Here is a 22,575-nt window from a genome sequence, read left to right as displayed (position 1 = left end):
CTTTATCACTCAATGCCCCTCCCTGTTAGTTACTGCAGTCTTATAATAAGAGGTATAAATGTGAAAGTGCTGGGTATTTGTCTGTTGGTAATCAGTTCTGTTCTCATTCTTCCTGCTCTTTTCTGGGACTGGAAGCCTGTAAACTGCTGGCTGGAAGCCGGTTAAGTGCACATCCCAGAGCCCCTCGCCAGCTGGTTTCTGGTTGGCTCTGCCGATGGAAAGCACTGCTGGGAGAGTGGAAACTGGGAGAAGGAAGGAAGCCCTGATTTTCTTTCTTCTGCTTCTGGCTCCTCTGCCTTAACGTCTCAGCACTCATGAGTTCCAGCAGTCGTAGCAGCAGCACCAGGCCAGGGCTGGGCACTGCAGGGCGCCAGCCACTCAGGCAGCAAGTCCAGCAGCACTAATGGGACTGTGAGCCCGTGGGTGCCTGCGGAGCAGCGGTGAGGTGGTCTGAGAAAAAGCTGCAGCACCACCACCACTACCAGAGTGCATGCTGGTAGGGTCCCAGAAACACCTCTTTTCCCTTTGCCCTTCCAGCCCTGGGGGCAGTAGTGACTGTCCAAAGCTACTGATCTCTGGATAATAGCACCTTACCTCTTCCTCTCCCTCAGGCTTTTCTACACATTGGCAAACTGTTCCCTGCATTGTATTCCTTTTGTTTGAAAAGCTGAGAGTGGTTTCCATTATCCTTGTTTCCATTATCCTATGACTTGTCATTGATACAAATGCTTTTTGCACCAGGAAATGGCAGTGACATATTGAATCCTTTCTTATGTGCTAAAAGCAGAAAGTATGTGTATAAAAGCTTATATGTACATAGGAACCTTAATATTTGCTCATAATAGGAACATATGTAGAACACACACAACCTTAGTCATATAACATTTCCTCATTTCAAATAATTTGCCGTTAAAACAGGTTTTTGTTGAAGAAAGAAAGTGAATGGAGGTGGGGGTGCCGATTGGTTCATTAGAATTTCCAAAGGCAGTGAAAGACATTTAAACACAGTAAGGAGGTTGGATGTTTACCAGCACAGAGACAGTAGCTTTAGATTAAATAACTACTCTGTAGAAAAGAGGAGAAAAATTCCTTCCACATATCAGCAAGATCATAAAAACAACAGGTCTGGTTAACTCAATTTGCTCTGACAGAAACACCAAGAAAAATAGAAAAGCCACTTCCAATGTATCATTGTCTTGAATTAAAGCAGCATCAGGAAAGTAGGACACACTGAACATTTTCATTACGAAAGTTGTGAAAACACTGGCTGCTATTTGCAACAGTTGTGCTCAACAGAATGCTAACTGGCCCCCATGCCTGCGCTTCCCTTCCCAAGGAAACCCAACTACAGTAATGCACATTCTGATAGGGCCCGTCCAAAAGAGCAGCAATTTAAACCATTTGATATAAAAGTGTTAAATTCCCAGTCAGTGCTGAGAACGTTTAGGAGTAGAGAAACCTGTTTTTGACAGAGCAAGCTGGCTGTAATAGAAGTAACCATCGGCTGCCTTTCACTGTGTACTTACTGGGTGCTAGACACTGTGCTAAGACAAAGAGTATCACCAGTGAACAAGCTAAGGTTCATACTGGTGTGGTCATCACAGAGCTGGTGAGAGCTGCAGTGGAAGGTTGAACCAGTGCAATACAAGCCTAAAATCAATACCCTTACACTCTTCTCTGTACTTAATACAAGAAAGGAAAATGTCCATGTTCCCACTTGAAAATTTGAGGGGGAAGAAGTATATGCATAAAGCAAGGCAAAATACACACATAAACTATACCACAAAGCCCTACACACATCACAGTTTTTATTTCAAAATTTTAAATAAATATAGAAACATGCAACCTTTGTTGCCAAGTAGCGCTGGAAAAGACGCATCTTTTAGAGGCCACAGATACTTTTCAGAGATCCAGAGAGGTGGCTCATCTGCTGTTATGTCATCATAAAGGTAGTAAATATTACCTTAGGTCTTCAATGTTATCATATTAATGGTCTCTAATTTTCTTAACAAAGAAAAAATGAGTTTCCATAATTGATTTTAAACTGCAGTCCCCAACTCCTGGGCCACCGACGGGTACCAGTCCACGGCCTGTTAATAACTAGGCTGCACAGCAGGAGGTGAGCAGTGGGCAAGTGAATCTTCATCTGTATTTACAGCTGCTCCCCATCACTCGCATCATTGCATAAGCTCCACCTCCTGTCAGATCAGTGGCAGCATTAGATTCTCATAGGAGTGCAAACCTTACTGTGAACTGCACAAGTGAGGGATCTAGGTTGCATGCTTCTTATGAGAATCTAATGCCTGATGATCTGAGGTGGAGCTCAGGCCATGCTGGGGAGTGGCTGCAAAACAGATTATCATTAGCACAGAGGTTTGACTGCACAATAAATGCAAATGTGCTTGAATCATCCCAAAACCATCCCCCTCCACCACCCTGGTCCATGGAAAAATTGTCTTCCATGAAACCAGTACCTGGTGCCAAAAGGTTGGAGATCACCAATTTAAAACATTCTGAAAATCTCCACTTTTCGTAGTTTTCTTGATACAAATGTAACATCCTATTAAAGAAAAAAAACCCTCTCATTTGGTCAGACCACCTCAGATTATCCTAGTGCAGCAAAGACAAGTATTTTGGGTCAATCTTTAGTCATAAATGATTCCTTGTATAGCTCTATGAAGTTAATTCTCAGTTCTTCTCTCCTTATAAGAGCCTATTTATCATGAATTTACTGTACATGTAACTAGATTAATGATAACTAAAGTCCAGAATTCTTATTTTCTTGTTTATGTTATTTCTGATTTTTGTTTGTAACAGTAATAACAATGACAGAACAGTCAAGCTTACCTATCTCATTTGGCATAACCAACAGGAAGTAACTAGAAGATCTCATGTCAGGATTGCAGAATGATAGTGTCTAGTTCTGTAGTGAAATTAAAAGCCAAATGTCTATCTACCTGACACGATTTTCTTATTTCCTTGTTACGTAGCCCAGCATTGTTCCTTGGATCCTGACTCAGGGCTCTATGCCAGGATAACTCCTCCTCATTCTTCATGTTTCAGATTAGCTATCATTTACTTTGGGAAGTCTTCCCTAATTTTAGGACTAGGTAGGATCACCCTGTGATATCCCTCTTTAGCATCAGCTGCTTTTTCTTCACAAGAACTTTTTTTATTTATAAATAGGGTATTACAAAATACAAATCTGCTTATTGCCTATTTTCATTCCCTATGTGTAGTCTCCACTAAGGCAGATATCCTGTCGTATTGACTTCCCTATCACTGTATCACCCGGTACAGTGCCTAGTATATAATAAGGACTCCAACATGGTTTGTGAAAACTCAAAAAGTCTGAACTCCACCAGATTCAAAGCAGAGCCATAATGTCCCTGAGAATGTCCACTGGGAACCTGGGGTGACAGATATATATCTTCCAAACAGGGCAGCACAGAGCTCTTCTACACAGTGCCCTTCCCTTTAAGTCTTAATCTTTCTATTAGAGGCTTTCTTTTTGTTTTTTTGTTTGTTTGTTTTGTTTTGTTTTGGAGACAGAGTCTGGCTCTGTTGCCCGAGCTAGAGTGCTGTGGCATCACCCTCGCTCACAGCAGCCCCAAATTCCTTGGCTCAAGCAATCTTCTTGCCTCAGCCTCCCAAGTGGCTGGGACTATAGGTGGGTGCCACCATGCCAGGATTTTTTTTTTTTTTTCTATTTTAGTAGAGACAGGCTGGTCTCTAACTTCTGACCAAGTGATCCTCCTGCCTCCGCCTCCCAGAGTGCTAGGATTATAGGTGTGAGCCACCGGGCCCAGCCAGGGCCTTCCTTTTTTTATTGCCACACTCTAGGGAGCCCTAAAGCCCCTCCAAAGCAGAACCTTAATTTAAAACTCATCTTCAGTACTCCCATCCAATATTTTCATTACCCTCTTCAATGGTCTCTCTCCTTTACTTTTAGGGACCTAACACCTAAGGTATTAGGTTAAGAGAAGAATCTTTTCTAGATCCTTTATTCACACTAACGAGGAAATAACTAGCAGAAAGAAGATTTGAATGTGTATTTACATTTAGCAGCATATAAATCGAAATGTCTCGCAACGACCACTAGGAACAGAGGATACTCCCAAGGAAAAGAGGCACTCATGCCCACACAATACATGAAGCCCAGTCTAGGGCTCTGATATTTTTCTGTTCTTGGTTCTACATCTACAACAACGCTTTAGCCCTCAGCTGATTACACTTTTGGTGCTGGCCCATAGGCTGGAGCCCACAACCAGACCAACAGGATTACAGGAGCTCTGCCTTCAATTGCTGTCATCCCCTTGGCCTCTTTCAGGCAGCTGAAATTTCAAAATAAAAAACCAAAATTCTAAGAAATCCGTACAAAGACAATTCCCTACATGGCCAGCAAGTTCCTGGCACTTAGTAGACCCTTAACAAATATTAAATGCATGATGAATAAATAACTGACTGACTTAATGAACAAATGAATGACTTTGACCCTCCAATTGAAATGTTTCTCTGTCTTTAATCCTAGAAATCCTTGACCTCCCGAAGACCAGTCTTCTATATCTAGGTTTCCAACCCATGTACTGGCTAATTCCCACTTGACTCTGTTTAAAAGTCAGCCTCCCCTCCTCCTTGGGCACTTAGCTCAGGGGAAAACGGCTCGTGCTTTCACTTATCCACTCAGGGGTTCCCCACAGTCACTTTAACATTTTTCATAAAAACTACAAACAGAGTGAACACATATATAATCAATGCCTAGAGATGGAATTAACTGGCAATGTGTCAGATAGCTAATTGTGTTACTCCAGGTAAGATGTATGCGTTTTAACCATGTTTTGGAAGCAGCAGGTGCTTATCTTTCATTCCATCTATGTGATATTCAAATCAGAGAGTTCCTGGGCTTAGGCCAAATGCACCTCCCCTGCCCAGATACAGAGGAAAAGAAGGCGCCTTTCACCATTCAAGACCTTCCCCTTACCTTTAGATAAAATAGTGGTTTTTTTTTGCAATTGAAATTCATTTTCATTTATTTATTTGTTTCAGAATATTACGGGGATACAAATGTTTAGATTACATATATTGCCCGCTTATGTCTGTTTTGCCTGGCTCCTAAGATTCCCTTTGAACAAAGGATATCATAGCTTAAAAAATAAAACAATAACAACTAAAAAACAGTGGTCAAACATTAGTCAGTTGTTTCCAAATAGTATAGTAAAAAATCTTGAGATTGCAGCTCCTTCCATACCTCATTCAAACACAGCACTCATCCAGATCAGAAACCGAATCCCAGGTCTAGCCTCATATTCATGACTTAATGAATAATTCAAAACTTCAGGTACCCAAATTTTTGTCCTACAATTAGATCACATGTTATAGTCCAGTCGCTGTGTATTTGGTCTAATTCTAAGACCTTCAGGTTAAGTGATGCGTATGTACTATATAAATCCACACAAGACCACTCTCTGTGAATATTTTTATGCCAGTTATCATTCCTCCCAGCTATGCCTCCTCACCTGCTCTATTCCCTGTGGAAGACTGGCTTTCTCTATCGCTTTCAGGGGCAGAGTACAACCTGGTGATCACAGAAATCGAAACAGAGTGTGATTAAAAAAAAATTCATAGCAAAGTGACCTACTGTTGGAAAAAACACATAAAAGGGTTTCATTACTTTTTATTACTTTTCCTTTATAAAACGATTTCATAAATCTTCCTTCTATGATGATAAGAAAGCAAATCATCAGCAATTGTCATCCAGGATTCTCCCAGCAACATCATACAGAACTCTTGAACTCATACTATGTTACTGTATGGATGTTGGAAGAAGAGCATTAAATTTGATTAAAAATGCATGATCAATTATTTAAATATATTTAAATTCATTCAAATTAGGGTTGATTAATATAAGCATTGTTTGGGTTTTATCTATAATCTTGGCAATAATCTTGTTTCCATGGTGACACAAACTTGTATTTTATCCTCGTGCATGCTGTGAAATTATAACAACTTTTGTAATAAAGTTTACATATCATTTGCACATAAATTTCATTTTTATGAGAAGTCCAAGCTAGAGGTTTCTGTCTTTTAATCATTTATTGTTATGTTACCACTAAATATGTAATTCACATCTCCTCTGGAATAATGAAAACGCAACAGAGAGCCATTTCTAACCACTTGCAAGAGATTTCTAAATCTACATGATGGTTGGATCTTTGAATATCAACACGTAATATTAAGGAAAAGATAATGAAATACTTCGCAGATGTCACCCTGGATATAATCCATGTGTTTTATTAGGATAAATTCATTCATTCTCACCTAATCAGCATTCTCTTGTTCATTTGCTTGAAATGGTTAGCAAGTTTGCTTCAGTCAGTCAAAATGAAGCAGAAAAGTAAAACTACTGCAACACTGTCCAGTTACCTTTCCCTACCCAAAGACGAGGGCTTTAATTCAATAGTTTTCTGTCAGTTGAGCTGCAGGTATATCTGTTCATTTTGTTTTATTTCATTTTATTTTTGAGACAACGTCTTGCTCTGTCGCCTGTTCTAGAGTAAAATGGAGCAATCACAGCTCACTGTGGCCTCAAACTCCTGGGCTCAAGCAATCCTCCTGCTTCAGCCTCCTGAGTAGCTGGGACTATTGGCATGTGCCACTATGCCTGGCAAATTTTGTATTTTTTGTAGAGATACGGTCTCACTATGTTGCTCAAGCTCGTCTCAAACTCTTGGCTTCAAGCTATCCTTCTGCCTTGGCCTCACAAAGTATTAGGATTACAGGTGTGAAACATTGCACCCAGCCCCATGTTACTTACTAAAACTCCTTTTGATATTATTTAAAAAACTAAGACAGGTTATAATTTACAGTGCTAGGACAGTGGTTGCCTTTGGAGTGGGGCGGTCCCTGGTAAAGGGCACACATGGGGCTTCCAGGACCAGTATTGCTCTGTAGCTACAATCTGGAGCATTAAAAACTGTACATGTACAATTTGTGGTAATGTATAGGTTATTCTTTAATATGAAAGTGAAAAAGTAACTTTTCATTTAAATACCACTATGTCTAGCATAGAAAATTTTGGGAATTTTATGAAATTGAAATTATGACTTCAATCAGTCCATCATTTTTTATTTAAAACTAATGCTTTTTCCCTCTAGGAATCTATATAAAGCTCTAAATGAAAGACTAAATAAACTAAAAAAGTACCCTTAAGATATGCCTTTAAAATGATTTGATTTTTGTGTTTTTAAGTTTACCCTCTGGATACAGGATGTAGATGGTATAAAAAGGAAATATCTGGAAAAAGTAGATGGTATTTGAAAATGTGAAGAGTATTTTTCTAAATATATGGTAATATTTTACTGATTTTATCATCTTACCAAGAATCATCATACCTCATTATTACATTAAAATGTGTAAGAAAGCACTTTGAGTTGCAGAAATTTCAATCAATATATAAGAAAATAATGCAAGTGATGTACACGGCATAAGATGTTCTTTGTTCTCACAAATGTTTCATTTGTTCATATGACTTAACAATAAAGAATTACCAACTGTCTCTGATATTGAAGAGGGAGCTCTTCTTGCTTCCCTATTCTCTTGCTTCAAAAGGGCACACTGAGAACCAGTGAGTGAAGGGTTAAAGGAGGCAGAGACACTTGGATAGAGGCAGAAGGAGACTTGACCTTAATTCATTAGTCTCACAGGAAAATCACCTTGATAAGGAGAGATTCCCCTACTATGGAGCTGTTCACCCCCATGTTAATGGTGGTTGTATTAGTTTCCTATTTTGCTGCTCTAACAAATTACCCCAGATTTACTGGCTTAAAAGAACAGAAATTTATTATCTTATAGTCCTTTAGTTCAGAAGCCTCACTGGGTTAAAATCACAGTGTTAGTAAGGCTGTGACTTTTTTCCGTAGCTCTATGGGAGAATCCATTACTTGCCTTTTCCAGTTTCAAGAGGTCACTTGTGTTCCTTGGCTTGTGGCCCCTTCCTCTAACTTCAAAGCCAACAGCATAGACTCCTCAAAATTCTCTCTCTGACTCTGACATTCCTGCCTCCCTTCTGTAGGGACCCTTGTGATTACACTGGGATTCTGCATGATCCAGGATAATCTCAACCTCCTTAATCCAATCATATCTGCCAAGCCCCTTTTGCCATGTAAGGTATCAGATTTATAGGTAGGGGGATTAGAACACAGATATCTTTGCGGAGGCCTCCATTCTGCCTACCATATATATTAAAAATATATAGTGGAATATATTAAAAATATATAGTAGGAGGCTACACCAGATTGTTAAGGATATTTCTAATGTTTAGATTCTATAAATAAAATAAGAAGGGAATTATCAAGTTCCTAACTTGTAATGCATTTTTCAGAAGCTATTAACTATGTGCCAATGAAAAAATACGGCTTAACTAAGTATAAATTTCATCCATTTACATATCCCAATCTTCAGTTTCTTGTGGCCTTTTGCAAAAGATGTTCTGAAATGGTCACATGGAATAAAGCACTCTGCAATTTGGATTAATAGTAGGTATTAAATTATACTTGAAGCAATTAACCAAACGATCTTTATAGATACTAAAGCAAGAAACATTGCAATGAAAACAGCGTCCACTTAATCCATCAGAAGAACAATCTGTATTCTGAAAGATTCTGACTAACTGGGGAAAAATTTCTCTATGGAAAAATTTTCTTCATGGAATTAGCACCAGGACCAAAGGGACCATATTTACAATAATTAAATTTCTGTTGAAATATATTTATTTTCTACCAAAACTGTTTAATTAAGAGAAAGAAAATTAACCAACTGGAGGTTTGCAAGACTTGTTGAAAGTTCTTCCCCACGGCAACATCAGATGTGCATGCACACATATTAACACACATGATCTGAGCAACAACAATTGCTAATATTTACTGAACACTCAATGAATGTCAAGCACTAGGCTCAAATCACAATATTAAGGGCCATCTTTCCCTATTGGAAAGAAGAGAAAACTAAAGTTAAGACAAGTTATAAAATCGCTACTCAATGGCAAAACTAGAATTTGAAAAGGGGCAGTTTAACTTCAGGGCCTTTCTTTTTGATCCCCATATAATACTGCCCCTCTATCACTCGTCAAAAGTAATAATCCAAGAGTGTCAAAGGTGAGGTTAAATATATCTATGTAAAATATATCACAGAAAAAAAGCATAAAAATCAATATTTGTATATTTGTATAAGTTAATGTTCATAATCCCCAAACATACACTTAAGATTTCCTTAATTTTACTAATTTCAAAATAAATATATAGCAAAATTGAAGAGCTATCCCTCTTCTCTGGAGACTTCTTTCACTAAAGTTGCATAAGAGGTATTCACAGCAATTCATCAACATTAAGCAGCTTTTAAATCATAAGATAAACATTAAGGTCAATGACTAGATGGAAATTTCCAATATTTCTTATACCAGCTACACCATTGTGTCAAACATATCAGTGGCACTGTCCTAAATGATGAAGAATCTAATATTGTACTACCCATCATTCATTGATTCTCACATCCATTTATTCATTCAACAAATATTGATTGAGTATAATAAAGCAGAGGTTATGCTCAGATTTGGGGATATAAGGATGGCAGAAGATACACTCCAAGGATTTCAAATCCCACAGTGAAATGGAGACCAATAAATATACACAGTTCAGTCATTATCAAGGCAAGCAATGGATGTGATGGCAACCTGTAAGAGATGCACTTGATCCATGACAGGGAACTCAGCATAGAGTCACATGAGGACTGATCTCCTCAGTTAAGACTGTAAAAATATGTTAAAATATGGCCAAACCAAGGAAGGGAGAAAGATTTTAGCAGAGGAAACAGTGTGTGTAATGGCATAAATATCTATGAACACACATCATCAAGAACTCTGAGTAGTTCAGTGTAACCAGAGTACAGGATCAGGTAGGATAATAGAGTGAATGCTGAAGATGTGTGGGCTGGATCATGAAGACTCTTAATTATCACCCAAGGATTTTGAACATTTTCAGGTCATGTGAACACGATCAATATGGCCACCTCTATGTCTCTTCACTTCACATTCAGATGAAGGAAATCAGCAGGAAGCATCTTACTCCAGTGAAGCCTCTATCCTCTCTGCCATTCAAAAAGAGGCCTCACGGTCATTTTCTGTATAAACAGAAATATGATAAATATAGCATTTCATTCATTCACAAAAAGAAAATGCATATAGCCTTTGCTTGCCAAGAAAGATTTTAGGGAATATAATTATTCATACCAAAATGAAAAGACATATGTCAGTGGAGGGAGAGGGAAACTATTTGTCTAGTGCTGAGGAGGTACATAGGACAAGTGAAGTGCTGAGTAATAGCTGTGGGAAGAAGGGCAGGGGAAGAACCCACGGGTAGGAGGGTTCTGAATGGAGGTATGGGGGAAGCTCTAAATTCTGAGCTGGAGATGAAAGCTATGTGTGGATGGTGAACAGAGAAGAAACTTGTACCGTTGGGTGCAGAAGCAAACAGAATAGGGTGGTTTTCACATTTGCAGGGCCTAGTACCTCTGGAGTTAGAAATATGCACCAACATTTATGTGTGAACCAAAAAAGATATTGAAAAACACTGATAATTACGTGAAAGAAAGGAATAAGGATCAATGGCAAGAAGAATAATAGGGAGGGAGAAGATGGTTTGAAAAAATAAACTGGCAGTATCAGTTTCAAAATAAACTATACTCTGCCTCTTACACCCACATCAAAGTGAAATAAAATTTGCCAAAAGGAAATTGCCAATTGTCAAAGCGAAAAATTGGCAGCCCTAATTATACTTGCTAGAAATGAACAAACTGAATACTCTCCATGAGTCATTCTCAAAGCTGTCCAGGACTGAGTGGCATTCCTACATTTGGACATTCTACATTTCATTATATATTTGTAACCCAATTTGCTTTCTCAGTAGACCTAAGTCATCAGAAAGAAACTATATACATTAAAACAAAATATAAATTTTTAAAGAATGAGAGCCATGGGAAATAATATAAGAGCTGGACTGGGAATAGGAGATGAACAGAGATGAGTATATCATGTTGCTTTTAAGACCAACATCAATCCCTATCACTTTGCTAAATGACAGATTTGTGTCTGGGCTTCCTACCAGCCAAAGAAGGCAAGAGTTAACTAATATTTCTCCTCTTCTGTGAATAAAAAATATATTATCAGTTCTCCAGAAGTATATTGTTCAGATTTCAGATACCAAATTTGAATTTTAAAAAACAGTTTAGGTTAACAAATGTTATCAGGGGTCCATCTCAGGAAAATTAAGATCATTAGTGAATATTTTAAAAAGCAAATCCTTTCTCCATTTTAAACCCCATAATGTGCTTTTATATTTTTTTGGTCTTCAGTAAATTCAGAATGTCTTAGCTGCAACTAAAAATGCTATCTAAGATAGTAAGTAATTCATCTTTCCTGAATTTCTTTTCAAATTCAGTAAGTACTTCCAATGCAAGAGGGACTGTGTAACTTGGAAATTGGTATATCCTTATTATCACCATAGTTATACCTTTTCTTGAAAACATATCAAATATTTAATTTCTCTCTCCAGACCTTATCCACTAAGTAAACCTGATTTGCACAATCTATCTACAAAAGGCTGGCACCTGTCATTTTATATGGGTTACCTGCATTTTTATGAAAATCTATATTTATTACAACCAAAATATATTTCGAAGCAAAGCAGCATCTTATTTCCATTTTTATTCAAATTATTTTCTATAAAATATGTACATATATACTAAAGAATTATTATGATAATGTGTATTTTGAACAAACCAACTTTACACTGAAATGCCCTTGATAAAGTTATTTGAAATATATATTACTCTTCTTGCTCTTTGCTCCCAATACATCCTTAAACTTACTGATATTTCAAGATCTGCTCATATTTAACATAAAATATGTATTTTAATGCACACTGTTATACAACAAAGGTTTCACAGTTACAGCTAAGTTTTTTAAAAAAACTGCAAATGGTTAAGTTTTATGGTAAATACCATGTCCATTTAGCCTACACATAATGCCAACATGTTTTATTTTATTTCCAAATTATGGAGCAGAAACCTAAATAGAGAGTTTATCTTAATCATATACCTTACATTAAATAGAATCAAGGGATCTTATCCATCAAATTATAATTATGAAATAAACATAACATAATCTAATAAAATTATAGCAATCAAATACTCATTTGATTCTTCCTATTATGGAAACTTTTTGAAGTCAAATAAACACAAATTCGTTTAAGTCCTAGAGAGTTAACACTTTCTAGGTAGCATAGGTGCTAACTACAAAGTTTCTGAAATCAGTTGGTTGGAAGAGAAGAAAGGATTTAAAAGGTAATGGGAAGAAAGGAGGTTGCTTAATATGATATTTGACATAAAAAAGAAAACATGTATTATAAGAATTGTCACTGAATCTTCTTTACTGAAAACATCTGAAAGTTTCAACATGAAAGGCAATATTATGTATTCATGAATTCAAGAAGAGGAAGCAGGTGACTTCTCTATGGGAGAGCATGTCTTCATAATTGTATTTAGCACATGAAAAGTACGTCGGTTTGAGAGCATTTTTAATGTGTTTAACATGTCCTCATTAAGCATAATGAAAATACACACAATCCAATATTATAAGCATTAGCAAAAAAGGACCAGTGTGTAACTGCACTCATTTCCTCATTTAAGAAGTTCTCTGGGTATACGGATGCAGCTTCAAGGTAATTCAACTTTTCTAGAACTTTTCATTTATAGATATATGTTTACAATTTTAAAAAGGGAATTTTATCAAATTATAAAAATAAATGGATTTTTGGTTCACTTCAAATGCTGGTTTATTTATATGCCACCTCCTCCTATTAGGCAATTTAGTCAGATGTATAACTTAGGATAAGGTTACTAAACATAAAATAAGAAATCCAAGGACCCTGATCTATTGCTTATATGACAATCTGAAGAATTTTCTTCATATCCAATGCCTTAGGAGAAGACAATAGGCACTCCAAAAACAGCTATTCTTGGATGACTAACTTTGGTGCTTCCAGGAATGAGCATTTCTTAGGAAATATCACCTTACCTAAATTTCAAAAGAGCGATAATAAACTAAACATGTACCACATATAAAATATATACCTATGATTATTAACATTTAATCAATAGGTATCAATAGATATCCTGAATGATAGTCTTACTATTAGTAGTAACCACACACAGATTAAGTAAACTATAACAAATCACACTCAAATGAATCTAAATTTGAGATGATATTTTAGATTATACAAAATAAGAAGCAATTCAAATATATTTTTGATGTTACACGGAAAATATTGTTTTACTGAATTCAAACATGGTGACAGAAGAATTTAAAAGTTAATAAAAAATAAATTCACCTATAGACTGTTTTTAATGAATTATTGTAACAAAGTCATTACAATTATTATAACAAAGTTTTACCATTAACATGTTTGATGGTAAAAGACTATAATATATAGGTAACTTCTTAGCGGATCACAGGTACCAATGTGTGTGTATTTCTATGTATCTATAGTGTGTATGTGTGTCTATTTCATACTAATTTTTAAAGTCATCATGCAGTCATATTATTTTAGAGTTGAGAAAGGGTAGGGGATAAATATCCTAAAGTGTGGTAGGATGCACATTTATTTTCTAAAAATAGAGACTTTTACCATTAAGCACTGTGAAATACTCTCTCATTTTCCTTTCTTTTCTTTTCTTTAATCTATTCCTGGATTTAAAATAATAAACTATCTCAAATCAATTATTCACATCCTAATTATGATGAAAAAGCAGTATGCTATTTTTTCACACATAACTTCTAAAAAGAATAGGGATGAGAGTTGCAAAAGATAAGACATTTCCATGTTTTCACTTTGAAGATAGAAGCTGAATTTCACTCTAGGATTTTCAGTTTACTGATCTGTGAAAATTGTTTGGGGGTAAAATGCTTTATTTATTTCTCAAGTACCCATTAAATATTTATTACAAGGATTCCACTTAATGATTCAATATGTTTTAAAGTGAAATCCTTTGAAATAAAAATATATAAATATACTCATTCTATTTTTTACATTCAGTTTAATATCACATGTGATTTAAACATAAGAAATATATACACTTTAACTATTTAACTGAAAAATTATGTCTATATAATTTCAGATAAGACAGCAAAATGTTATATCCATATTTTCCAGGTATATTTATATCAGAACTACAAAAGGAGAAACTTTTATTATTTCAAAAAGGAACTATAGTTTTTCTTCTTTCTACAACAGAGATACAAAATAGTCTCATTCAATAATTGTATTTTATTGAATATCAATATCATATACCACTTTTCATAGCTCTATTTAAACAGAAAAATGTAAAATAAAATAAAAAGGAAGGACATTTGGATTAAAAGATCAAGGATCAAAGGTGAAGTATTGGAAAACTTAATGACAGTTAGTTAAATCAACTACAAGTATCCCAATCTATAGTCCTAGATAAACTGAGTCTCAGTGAGCGGAAATAATTAAAGTCATTGATGTAGAGGTCAATTTTAGATCATTCTAGGTACTAAGTTTGAAAAAGGTAATGTCAGAGTACCTAGGTGTTTTAAGAAAAAAATAAATGAATATGTTTTATAGATCTCTCAGTTTAATACTTACACTGAGGAGAAAAATCAATAAATTTATGTCAACCTGAAAATAACTGGGGGATACGTATTGCTGATTAAAAAAATAATGCATAAGCACAGTTTTTAGTTTCACGCTTCACAACTCACTAATAAAGAAGGCAAACATATCTTCATCTAGACCAGGAAACTACACAGGGGTCCATGGTCCAAAAAGTAGTGACCCATTTTAACTTAGGGAGAAAGACTAACGAGTTGTGCAATGGATGAGAAGGGAATCCCAACATGTTGGAAGACTCATCTCAACAACCTGCCAATGACAGAGAGTCAACGGACATCAATTTTTCACACACTGCCCAGCTCACGTGCGAAGCTACTAAAACCTTGAAAAAGCCATGCAGGTTCCATAGTAAACTGTAAAAGGAGCCAAAATAAATCAAAGCATGCTGAGGAAGTATATATACAGGCTAATTTAGATATTTTAAATGATGCATATGTAATTTAAGTACCCCAAAATGCATAAGTATCAGAGAGAACCATCCAGTGAGTCCAAGTCCAGAGCCTAGATAACAAAGTAAATGAATTAGTACTTTACTAAAAACCAGCCCGGTAGTGAATAAAAATAGTGTCCTGTGGATGTAAAGCACCTGGTGAGCCCAGGTCAGCTAGCACAGCCATGGGGACAATGGGCTGTTTTCTCATATTCACATCCACACATTCAGTCTCTACGGGGCTAATCAGGCTGCTGGGAGATGAATGACCAGGGTAGAGGAGAAAGGGCACTTTTTTCCCATGTGACAGAAATTTCCTCTGCAAACCTTAGAGATTTTAGAAAATTAACACTGTAGTCCAACTAACTTAAATAGAACTAAATAGTGTGAGAATTACTAAGTAATGATCCCTTTATCATGAGAATTATTAATAATAAGGCTCACATATTACATCACACTATCCAATTCAGATTTCCATAACCAAAGGGAGGGTTAGGGAGACAGCCACAGAGATTATCAAAGAATTGGAAAATAATACCTATGAGAAAGATGTAACATTCTAGGTTTTCAAGACAAAATAGACTTAAAGAGGAATTTGAAGGATTTAAGTTTCCTGTAAGGAAGATTCTCCTGACTCTGTGGGCTGTTAAACATTAAAGTGGTTTGCTGAGACCGTGGAAACTCCAATCCTGGGAATCTTTAAAAATAGGAAAGATTCAGATCTGCTGCTCAGAAGGATTGAATGTGGGCTATATTCAGCTAGAATACTCCAAGTCCCTTCTAACCCTGTGAGTTCAATTGTAAGTGTCAATATAGGCAGAATTTTCTGTGTAACACTTCTGATTCAGCACCACATACAGTAGTTGGGGGGTTTCAACAACCTACTTTTTATAGTACACTAAAGCATGTGAGGGAATAGTTTGTCATAAGGAATCCTAGTGAAATCTCTGGGTATTTGTACTTTCTGATTTTAGATCTCTCATGCAAATCACATATAGTGTTTAATCAAAGGTTGTTATATTGTAGTTTTGAATAATTCATGCTAATGAAGCATTAAACTATGATGGAAAATACCAAACCTAAAAAAATGAGGCAATTTAAGCTTTTCCTTTTTATATCCTACAGACTTAAAATACTGCTTTTTATATTAAACTAGAAAAGCTGTTCTTTAAGTTTGGATACTTAGTCACTTACTAATAGTCCAAACTTACATACACACACACACACACACACACACGCACACAAACACACACACATTTTTGAAACACATTTGAATCCTTACAACATTAGTTTATAGCATGTACCAAGGAATGAATTAATAATATATTTAAGTCACAGATGCCAAATAAAATTATTTTATAAAAATTATTTGAATAAATCGAATAGTGACTAAATTGAATAGTCTACTAAGTTAAATAGCAATCACTGAAATTGCATGGTAATATATGTGTATATAATACAACACACTATCCAATTAAGATTTTCACAAAGAACTCTTTTTGCTTCCCTTAAAGAATGTTTTAAGTTAAGCATTAGGTATAACCAAGTTTTGACCAACATCTTTCCTTTTGCCAATGATCTGAGGCAAAGTCTTTAAAGAGTTTATTTTCTCATACGGTAACAATATTATTAAACTAATCTCAACTGCTGACTTCACAAAAACACATTATAAAGTGCCACTCAAACTTTCCACACTGCCCAAATCAGTAGATTCCTAAAGTTAACACAGCCCAGGGGAGCCACCCTCACAGCCCTGCAGTTAACTGCGCACAGTAAATATTTACATCCATAGCACTATAGATCCTAGTGACTGTGTTGAAAATACACATATAAACACACACCCCTGTCTGCGTCTGTCAATAAATTGCATAAACAGACACAATATACCTGTGAGTAAGGTTTATGTTTTAGATATCCATCACTGTACCAGGATAATATCTCTCACTATCTCTTTTTTGTTTATTTTTCCATTTTGAACGTGTGTGTGTGTGTGTGTGTGTGTGTGTGAGCGCGCTCGCATTACCGGAGAGGGAGACCCGTTCTTGCAGAGGGGTCCTCTGAAGACTCCTTTGATGCCCCGGTAGTGCCCATTGCTGAGATGTCTCGAGCTGATGACCAGGTAACAAGCCATGTGGGTCCGGGCAGAAGGCGCAGAGCTCACCTCCTCACCAGGCGACCAGCCGCGGAAATGCGGGCTGGTTTCTCAGCAGCAACGGTGACTGCCACCTCCCGAGGAGAAGCGGTCAGCAGCAAGCAGAGGACGCGGCGGCCGCGCGTCCCCGCTCCTCGCCCCGCGCGGCTCCTGCTGCGCTGACCGAGGCGGCGGCGGTGGCGGCGGCGGCAGCCACAGAACACTTCGGGGACCCAGCGAGCCAGTCCACATGCTGCTCTGACGCGGTGGCTGCTCCACCGCGGGCGGGCGATGTATTTATTTGAGGACAACTTCCAGGGTCCGCCGGGGAATCAGGAATTCCCCCGCCCCTTCCTCCCGCCCCCGCCCGCGCACCCAGCGCACCGGGGACGCTCAGGCGCGGGTCCCCGTCTTCCAGCCCGGGCGTCCCCGGCTGCGCTGTGGGCCGCGGCGCGGGTTCAGCGGCAGCAGCCTGTGCGGGGAGGGTGGCGGGGAGTCCCTGGCGGCGCCCAAGCGCTGCCCCCGCTGCAGTGGCGAGGACAGGGCGGAGAGGGCGACGGGCGGGCTGGGGTGAGGACAGCGAGTTTGGGACGCGACGGCTTGTGCGAGGGGACAGTCAGCGCCTCCGCTCAGGGCCGTGGGCTTGGGGCAGCCCGGGGGGCCAGGCGAGGAGGTGACAGATGCGGTGGCAGCGGCATTGAGAGGCTCTCGGGGCTGTGGGACCCGCCGTTCCAGCCTCCTTGCATTCGTCGCCCAACCCCCGGTCCCCGTGCCGCTCTCTGCGCCAACTTTCTCCTGTGTTTGGGAGCGGGCACCCGGGCGTCGGGCGCGGAGACCGGCTGGAGGAGAGCGAGCGTGTGCTCTACCCTCTCGCTGCCCGCGGCGGCGCGTGTCCCCTGCGCCCCGGCCGGCGCGGGCGGCAGCGACAGCTCCCCAGCCTGCCGTGAGCACGAGCGGCCACAGGGCAGGCAGACGCGCCACGGCAGGTGACGCTGGGAGGAGGAAGTAAGTTTGAGAGAGAACTTGGGTGCGGCATAGAAAAGCAAAATGCTCACGTAGCTGTGCACATACGCGTACACACCTAGAGTTATAAAGGCTCACTTGCAAGGCTTTCTGCATCCTTTAAGAGGCAGATACTTTGGGTCTGTGTAAGACCTTTGTGTTCTCACAATCCCCAACAATCACACTCCCTCCCCGAAGTGTTTTTTTGTTTTTTGTTTTTTTTAATGGACTTTATTTCGCTTGCTGTAAATTAAGCCACTAGGGAGCGAGCTGAGCTGAGAATGCAAGACCTGTGCAGAAATGTGCTCTGAAAAGAGGAAAGCCCTTCCCCTGGAGGGTCTGGGGGCAGCGCGCCCTCTCCTGCAGCCTGCGGCTGCCTAATGGTGCTCTGCAGTCCCTCCACGCCCACTTCACCCTGTCTGTGTGGGGACAAGGTCAAGGTTCACCTCCTTTCCCTCGTTTGTTTCAGCACCGAGTTCATTTGGAAGGTTACCCCTAACGCTCCCAATACTCCCCCCAGGACTCCCCTCCTCTCCTGTCTCCCACAATGGCCCCATCTGCATCCTGACTGACACTGAGGACCTCCCACACATGACGGAAACAGGGAAAAGGAAACTGTAATGGGATTTTTCCTATGCAGGCAACTCATAAAACTCTTAAGAAAAAAGAATTCCAATTATAACTTTTCTAACTATCCAACAAAACTTGACTTTTTGTTTACATTATTACAATCGCTTAACATCCTTAATGTTGTATTAAGAAACACACAGGTGTATCTCTCATTTTAAAGGTTTTAGTCTTTTTTAAAGCATTTAGAAAGCGTCCCAGTATATAAGGTAAAAATGCCAACTCCTTCCAAACCTACAAATTAAACATTACTGAAAATTGGATGGTACAATGTAAATCTTGTAGGAATTGTTTATTTTGTAACTATTTTGTCAATAAGAACTTTCAAAATAAAAAAATATATAGAGCAGTGACAGTAGATGCGAAAGATCCATCTTCTCCTATTGATGTGTTTACATGACATCAGTGATGTGTTTAACACCATAGTGTTTATTCAACTTACAGCTGTAAAATGTTTCATGAAACTGAGAACAAGTAATATTACTCATGTATAGACATGAGATATATTTAATACAAAGAAAATGTAGTTGCAGATAGTGAAACTTCAGAAATAGGTGAAAGCTTTACCATGAAACAAATAAAGTAGAATTTTAGAAGGATAGTGTGGCTCAGTCCATAACTACAATTTTACTCTTGATAAATGGAGGCAGCAAGCAGCATTACACCAAGGTGTAAGCATCTTAGAATGGATTAGGAAAGTGAATGATGGCACATTCTGTGAGTAACATTCCAAGGATACTATGCCTTCTTCATTAAACAAATATACTTCCTAATAATGCTTATTTTTGAGAACCTGCCATGTTTTTCTACAATGAAAAGGCTGACATGAGCAATCAAAAGCACAAAATTTATGCTATTGTGTTATATTTTATTCAAAGGATTGGTTAGATACCCTAATATTCATCCTTAGACCATTATCCTATGGACATTTGAGTTTTTCCTAAAAGAAACAAAACAATTCTTTGTATAGTAATATTTCAAAGACTACAGTCATTTTGCTAAATTTCTTAAACATTGTTAATTTTTGAGATCTTTAGAAATGGGTGATATAGACTTCATTAATTTGCCATATTGTAAATCAGTTATGGCTGTTCTTTGCTTTCTAACTTTTTGCCACTCACCTTAAAATATTGAGGCAAAAATCAGTACATCTGTTACACTTCGCCAGCTTTAAGAATAGTTTTAAAAACAAACAGAAACAAACCCCCGTCTTTCTTTTGCCAGATTGTGATTGATATCTATCAGTGTGGTGTCATATTTAACTCCCCCTCATTGCTAACCTATATTTTAGGTGGAGTTCTCCAAATCTAAATAACAGAAAGCTGTGTATATTTATTTACATAGTTGCTATAGATACCAAGTTGCTTGGTTGTATTAACTTTTCTCTCTACTAAAGGAGATATTCTTTCCAACTCAGGAATTAAAATTTCTCAGAGAAAGTGAAAGGAAATTAAAACACTTTAAAATATGTCTATGCTAAGTCATTTTTAGACACAAGTTAAATTCTATTACAACAAACATTATGAAAAGCAAATATCAAGTGCAATTTTACAAGGCCCATTTATAAAGCAATGTTTGATCTGATGAATTTTCATTCCATGTAAGGGGATGTGAATGGCAAAGGGCATGGACCTTAGCCTATTACCAACTGGACATTTACACGTATTTCCAGATTCATGATGGTATCATAGATGATTGACACAGTAAGAAGTCCTCTCCTCTATTACCTTTATCAACACATCTCCAATATACCCCGTGTCTTCATATCCACTGCCCGCACCTTAGTCCAAGCCATTATTACTTATTGCTAAAACCACTGCAATATCCTAACTGGTTTCCTTGCCTCCAATGTTGTCTCCATACACAATTTATTCTCTATATCCAAAAGCCAGAGTGATATTTTTTAAAACACAGACTATATCCTGGTGCTTCCCTATTAAACTATTTAATGATTTCATATCACACTCAGAACAAAATCCAAACTGTACTCTATTTGCAAAGTCCTGCTTGATCTAGTCCCTGCCCTCCTTCTTCTACAGCATTCCGCTCTCCCTCTGCTCCTCATGCTGTTTCCCAAGTACTTTCAGCTTGTTTCCTCTGCAGCATCTCTGTTCCAGCTATTCCTTCTACAGGAAATGCTCTCATCTGCACCTCACAAGGGAAACAGCTTCTTGCTCTTAAGGTCAGATTTAAAGATTGTCTCTTCAGAGAGGCTCTTCCTGACCACCCAAGCTAATGGAGCTACCTGGAACCTGGGACCTTTTTGTTGTTGTTGTTAAGTGAAATAATAGACTTTATTTTTTTAAAATAGTTTCAGGTTTATAGAAAAATTGAGCAGAAAGTACAGAGAGATCCCATGTACCCCGTTACCACTCCCAACACACAGTTTTTCCTATTATTAACATCTTGAATTAGTGTGGTGCGTTTTTTAACAATTGATAGACCAATATTGATATATTACCTAAAGTTCATAGTTTACATTAGGGTTCACTGTGCTGTAAATTCTACAGATTTTGATGAATGTATAATGATATATTTTCCACCACTGCAGTATCATACTGAATAGTTTCACTGCTCTAACATTCCCTCATGCTCCACCTAGTCATCCCTCCCTTCCTTTTCCCCAAATCCCTGGCAACCACTAATCTTTTTACTCTCTCTCTAGTTTTGCCTTTTCAAGAAGTTACATAGTTGAAATCACATAGTATAGCTTTTTCAGATTGACTTCTTTCATTTAGTAATATGTATGTAAGTTTCCTTCATATCTTTTAGTGGCTTGATATCTCATTTATTTTTATTACTTAATAGTGCTCCACTGTGTTATGGGTTGAATCCTCCCTCCTTTCCCCCCTAAAAAAAAACTGGTCAAATCTTGATCATCTGTCAATGTTACTTTATTTGGAAACAGGGTTTTTTCTGATGATCAAGTTGAGATGACGTCATTAGGGTGAGTCTTAATCCAGTATGACTGTGTCCTTATGAAAAGGGGGACATTTGGATGCAAAGACAGTGGCACAGAAAGAATGTCATGTGGAGACTGGAGTTATTACATCATAAGCCAATGAATGCCCAAGATTGCCAGCAAACCACCAGAAATTAGGAAAGAGACATAGAACAGATTCTCCCTCATAGTCCTCAAAAGAAACCAACCCTCCCAATACATTGATTTCAGACTTCTGGCCTCCAGAAAGGTGACAATTAAGCCACCCAATTTGTGATGCTTTGTTATAGCACCCCTAGAAAACTACTGCACATTGTGTGAATGTACTACAGGGTGTTTATACATTCACCTGTTGAAGGACAACTTGGTTGCTTCCAAGATTTGGCAATTATGGATAAAGCTACTGTAAACATTAGTGTGCAGGATTTTGTGAGAACATAAGTTTTCAAATCATTTGGCTAAATACTAAGGAATGCCATGGCCAGATTTTATTAATATGATTTGTAAGAAACTGCCAACTCTGACTGTACCATTTTGCAACCCCACCAACAATGAATGAGAGTTCCTTTCCCCATATCCTCACGAGCATTTACTGTTGTGTTTTGGATTTTAGATATATAAATGGGTGTGTAGTGGCATCTCACTGTTGTTTCAATTTACAATTCTCTCATGACATAGGATGTTAAGCATATCTTCATAT

General features: G+C 38.0%; 1 protein-coding gene across 1 annotated transcript in view; it reads right to left on the bottom strand.

The window, feature by feature from the left end:
• ZNF804B (zinc finger protein 804B) overlaps nucleotides 1-17,894 on the bottom strand; it is a 459,373-nt gene extending 441,479 nt beyond the window's left edge. The window contains exon 1 of the mRNA XM_045564023.1: nucleotides 17,198-17,894. Coding sequence (XP_045419979.1) covers nucleotides 17,198-17,305 — 108 coding nt within the window. The 5' untranslated portion in view covers nucleotides 17,306-17,894. The remainder of the gene's footprint in view (nucleotides 1-17,197) is intronic.
• Between the last annotated feature and the right edge of the window lie 4,681 nt (nucleotides 17,895-22,575).

This window comes from Lemur catta, chromosome 11 (genome assembly GCF_020740605.2).
Source record: "Lemur catta isolate mLemCat1 chromosome 11, mLemCat1.pri, whole genome shotgun sequence".
NCBI lineage: Eukaryota > Metazoa > Chordata > Mammalia > Primates > Lemuridae > Lemur > Lemur catta.
The sequence above is the reverse complement of the archived record's forward strand: the minus strand, read 5'-3'. Positions and strand labels throughout refer to the sequence as shown.